Here is a 5,569-nt window from a genome sequence, read left to right on the forward strand (position 1 = left end):
GTTTCTGTCTCTAAACACAGGCGGGCCGAGAGGAGGGAGTGGACGAGAGCCGAGTGGAGAAGGATGCAAAGGTCAAGTTTGGTTTTGTTTCTTTGAAGGATTTAGTGTTTAGATCTTTTTAGTGTGGTATTATTATAGTAATTATAACATATTTTTTGTTATATTACAAATAATAAATAAAAGATAAATAAACCTCACATTAAAACACAGAGCAGATATTGTTTGAAGGATTTTAAGTGGTGAAATTAAGCACTCGAAAACATTCATTTATCCATTTTCCTTTAGCTTAGTCTCTGGTTTATCAGGGGTCGCCACAGCGGAATGAACCACTAACTATTCCGCCAAATGTTTTACACAGTGGATTCCCTTCCAGCTGCAACCCAGTACTGGGAAACACCCATACACAGTCACATACACAATGGCCAGTTTAGTTTATTCAATTCACCTATAGTGCATGTCTTTGGACTGTGGGGAAAACCGGAGCACCCGGAAGAACATGGGAAGAACATGCAAACTCCACACAGAAATGCCAGCTGGTCCACCCAGGACTCAAACCAGCATCCTTCTTGCTGTGAGGCAACAGTGCTAACCACTGAGCCACCGTGCCAACACTATTTTCGCATTATCAAACTCTAGTGTGACCGCAGCTTTACTGGTAGGTTTCAAACAAGCCTGAAGGACTCAATTAGTTTGATCAGGTGTGTTTAATTAGGGTTGGAACTAAACTGTGCAGAGCTGCGGCCCTTTAGGAATTGAGTTTGACAACCCTGTGCTAAGCTGTAAGACCGAATCAGGGCCGATATGGCAAAGCTGTTGGTTTCCTTGCTGAAAAATCCAGCTTAAACCAGCCTAGGCTGGTTGGCTGGTTTTAGCTGGTTGACCAGGCTGGTTTTAGAGGGGTTTTGGCCATTTCCAGGCTGGTTTCCAGCCATTTCCAGCCTGGTCTTAGCTGGTCAGGCTGGAAAATGACCAGCCAAATCCAGCTAAAACCAGCTTGACCAGCCTGGTTTAAGCTGGATATAGCTGGTTTTGGCTGGACTCCCAGCTTGGCTTGGCTGGTCAAGCTGGTTTTAGCTGGTCATCTCCCAGCCTGACCAGCTAAGACCAGGCTGGAAATGGCTGGAAACCAGCCTGGAAGTGGCCAAAACCCCTCTAAAACCAGCCTGGTCGACCAGCTAAAACCAGCCAACCAGCCTAGGCTGGTTTAAGCTGGATTTTTCAGCAGGGTTGCAGCAAGAAATAGTTGGCGGTTCATTCTGCTGTGGCAACCCTTAATAGATAAAGGGACTAAGCCCATTATTCATTATGAAATGAACATCTAAAGTGATCAGCTTTGTCTGTAATCACTTTGAATGCATTGTTATATATTTTCACAGCACTATTAGACTAATCAATGGACTAGTGCGTGAACCTGTAATAGACGAAACTTGATCCTGCAGGTTTAGGTTGCGAACTTTAGAAGTGTGTGTCGGTCGATCGTGTTTCAGGAGCTGTTTGCTGCCGGAGAGGAGAAATTCGGCACGGACGAGGACAAGTTCATTAATATACTGGGCAACAGGAGCGCCGAGCACCTGAGGAAAGGTGTGTGTTTTTGGATATGTGTGTTCAAAGGCTCTTGATGCATTCAGATGTGGCGTCCTAATGGCTTGCGCTGTTTCGGTTTCAGTGTTTGAAGCCTACAAAAAGATTGCCGGCTGTGACATCGAGGAGAGCTTAAAAGAAGAGTGCACTGGAAACCTGGAAGCCCTGCTGCTGGCTGTGGGTACGGAGATGTGTGGCTGTCCACCTCTTAAGTGCTTCAGCATGTTTCCCAAAGCACATCTGACATTTTGTACAGCTTTATTTCAGTATTTAATGATTTTGCTCTCAGAAAAAAAACACATCAGTATCTGCATTTTTCATATTATTGCTGATAGTATGATTAGGTCTGCAACTAACGATTATTTTAATAATTGATTAATCTTTCAAATATTTCTTTGATGATTAAATGAATCTGATTTAAAAAAAAAAGAAAAGCATTCATGTAAAACACATTTTCAAAGTAGAATATCTGACTTCAGCATTGTTTTTCAGATTAAAAGAATGTTCACTAATCATGTTTCTTAAATATCTGCAAACATTATGGTATTTTTATACGTGAGAAAAAAACTTACATACAGCACCTTGAACTCTTGGGAAGTTGTAAAATTAGCTGATTTACAAAAAAAGTGTGATCCTTTAAGTGATGTTTTATAAACAAATGTCGGGAGGAGCACACGCAGATGTTTCAGCAATTCAAAATACCTACCCAGGCTCATTTTAAAAACGTAGTCCGGTGGAAGTTTCTGGAGACCTCAAAATACGTCTTGGGAGGTACGGATTTTTGCAGTTTTTGTTTTCACAAATCCACGAGAGGACACTGATTGCACTTTTTCATATCTCAAATTTCTCTCATGAGTGCCGTTCGCACTCGCTGTTCTTGCATGAACCCACCAGAGGTCGCTGCTGACCGACCGTCTGTCTGACTGAATGACTGACCGGCCGACCAATCGACTGTCCCACCCTCTTCCTTCTCTAAACCGAACCAATTTCATCAATTGACCCGCCCACCCACTTATTAAACTCAACCGACCTTAAACCGAACTTAAACCTAAACCCAACCGACGGTTTACAAAAGCCGTCCAGAAAAAGAAAAGCCCTCGTCTGATTTTTACCATGTTTTCGGATTTTACCAAAGTCTTATTCACTCATTAATTTTATTTTTTGGATTCTGTTTTTGTCTTGATTTCTGGAACTGATCTTCCCCAGACTCGAACCCTAACGTCGTGGTCAACTCCTCTCTGCGTTTCAAGTCTACGACGAGCTAACTGGACAAACTGGTTGCGGCAGGTGAGCCCTCCACACGTTGGTAAGCGGTCAGCCGGTATGCTGACCGAAAAGGAACGGCATCATACTGCCCCGTAGCGTATGTTTAAAAAAATGAAATGCAGTCAGCCATACGTACCTCCAGCAACATAATTTGCGGTCTCCAGAAACGTCCACGGGACTGCGTTTTCAGAATGAGCTTGTGTTGCAACATACATCATTGACAATCATTCTATTATCCTATCAGTATTAGACCAAACCTCTATAAATACCAAAAGTTGACCTACCTGTATTATCTCACGACTTTAGCATCCCTCCACCACCCCGACACCTCACCTCTTAAATATTATCTACCCGGGGGGAGCTTTCTAGGGCCGGGCCAGACACTTTGCTCGAACCCTAACTTCTCTTTCTTCCCCGATAATGCCTAGTTCAGACTGCGTGATTTTAGCCCCGATTTTGGCTCGCCGACAGGTTTTGAGAAATCGCCGACAAATGCCTGAAATCACAGGCAAATCGCTGCTCGTGCACGTGAGTGACAATCACACAGCATAAACTTTCAAAGACGCGATCTGAGAGAATCGCAGATGAGTCGCCGATGCCTGTGAGATATTTGGCATGCTAAATATCTGGAGCTGTCGGCGATTCAAATCATGCCGTGTGAATTGAGTTTTGACTGAAAATAACATCAGCCATCGCCTACAGCCAATGAGAGAGCATCTTTCACTTGTGTGTGCGTGTGTGTATACCTGCTGCAGGCCAGCGGGAGGCTGGGGGAGAAGGTAAAAGCGCTCTTTTCCGGTTTATTTGGACCCACGAAATGGAGGAAAAACTAGTGGAGGTTTGACAGGACTCAGGGGCACCCGTGTCTGTTTGACGTTTCATACAGAAAGAAATTAGTTTATTATCAACGTTGAGGAGAAATGGCTAATTCCCTTTAAACCCAGGTGAGCAAACATGTACATGTTCTACCCCAGTAAAGGCTTCTTTCTCGTTATGTAGTTAATAACAAAAGATATACTACGTGTTTTTGGCTGTGAGACGTAGTTTGGACGAAGTTGTCGGCAATTCTTCCTATAGTAAAGTCATGCAATGTGAAAGTCCCTGTCGCCGATCCATCTTGCAGTGTAAACAAAGCAGCGACGAAACGCTAGCCCAGATAGTCATGTAGTCGTGTCACAGATGTTTTCACACTGCTTTGAAAATCATGCAGTCTGAACTCGGCATAAGGGAATAACAGGAGTTGGGGTGTCTTCCTCGAGCTCAGAGCCCTCTCCCTGGACAGCTCGCCAAATACGCTTTATTCTTAAACATCTCTAAGTGTGAACTCGTGAAATAGGTTTGCATAAAACCTGACAAAACCCTGCTTATGGTCATTATTAACAAATAACAGTTAAGAATGACATTGGGAAGAGTGAATCTTTCTCTCTCTCTCTCTCCGTAGTGAAGTGTGCCAAAAGTGTGCCGGCTTATTTCGCTGAATGCCTTCGAGAGTCCATGCGGGTACGAAGCTTTATTTCCATCTTATATTGACTCATCCATGAAGGAGATCATTCGCTAAGTTAAGTGAAAGTGTTGATCTGCATGATGATGATGATGATGTGTGTGGTTTGTTTACAGCGTGCCGGCACTGACGACGAGACTCTCATACGCATCATGGTGTCCAGGAGCGAAAGGGACATGCTGGACATCAGAGCTGCTTACAAGAAGAAATATGGAGATTCACTCTACAGCACCATACAGGCAAGAACACACACACACACACACACACACACACACATGTACACCATTAAAAAAAAAACATACACACAAACTCACACATACACATATGTACGCACACACAAACATTCAGGCTGCTTCTCACCTGTCTCTCACACACACATTCTCTCTCTCTCTCTCTCTCTCTCTCTAACACACACAGACTCACCTCAGCATGTGCTTTTGTGTGTGTTTTCAGGAGGACACTGATGGAGATTACCAGAAGGCTCTGCTCTACCTGTGTGGGGGAAATGATTAGACATCAGCTAATCTCACACACTATTTTAACTCCTTTACAACTCATGTGTGTTTATTTGTATCTTTCATGATTTGAGCTGAATTAATCTAGCGTTCACTCTTTGATGCTGGTGGTGTGATGTTTGCTGAATTGTTTTGAAGGTTTCAAAGTTGTGTGAAGAAAATAAAGGCTTGTGGATCTTATTTTTTCCTTTAGTTTTACTTGCTCAAAATACTCCGCCAGTAGATGGCAGTGTTGCTCAGAAACTCTACACAGTCAATTTACCCAAAGTGCATTATCATTCATTCATTTTCTTTTCGGCTTAGTGGAATGAATCACCAACTAATCCAGCATCTGTTTGATGCCTTGATGCCCTTGATGCCCTGATGCCCTTCTAGCTGCAACCCATCACTGGGAAACATCCATACACACTCATTCCCACTCATACACTACAGACAATTTAGTTTATTCAATTCACCTATATCGCATGTCTTTGGACTGTGGGGGAAACTGGAGCACCCGGAAGAAACCCACGCGAACACAGGAAGAACATGCAAACTCCACACAGAAATGCCAAGTGACTTAGCCGAGGTTCGAATCAGCGATCTTCTTGCTGTGAGGTGACAGTGCTAACCACTGCGCCACTGCGTCACCCGCCATGTGCATTCTGTCTGAACATAAAACTTACAGAACTTGATTTTACACAAATCAAAAACTACCAGATGGATA

The 5,569-nt window shown here is 43.5% G+C and overlaps 1 protein-coding gene across 3 annotated transcripts in view; it reads left to right on the forward strand.

Moving 5' to 3' along the window:
- The window catches only part of anxa5a (annexin A5a), a 22,785-nt gene extending 17,742 nt beyond the window's left edge, over positions 1 to 5,043 (forward strand). The window contains exons 8-13 of one of the 3 annotated variants that reach the window (XR_015506812.1): positions 21 to 816; positions 1,226 to 1,581; positions 1,667 to 1,762; positions 4,289 to 4,347; positions 4,465 to 4,587; positions 4,802 to 5,043. Coding sequence is in view for 1 of the 3 variants with exons in the window: in NM_001113582.1 (NP_001107054.1) it covers positions 21 to 71; positions 1,488 to 1,581; positions 1,667 to 1,762; positions 4,289 to 4,347; positions 4,465 to 4,587; positions 4,802 to 4,861 (483 nt within the window). In the remaining 2 variants the exon portion in view is untranslated. 3 annotated transcript variants of the gene reach the window in all.
- The last annotated feature ends 526 nt before the right edge of the window (positions 5,044 to 5,569 follow it).

Source organism: Danio rerio, chromosome 14, assembly GCF_052040795.2.
Source record: "Danio rerio strain M-AB ecotype USA chromosome 14, GRCz13ab, whole genome shotgun sequence".
Taxonomy (NCBI): domain Eukaryota; kingdom Metazoa; phylum Chordata; class Actinopteri; order Cypriniformes; family Danionidae; genus Danio; species Danio rerio.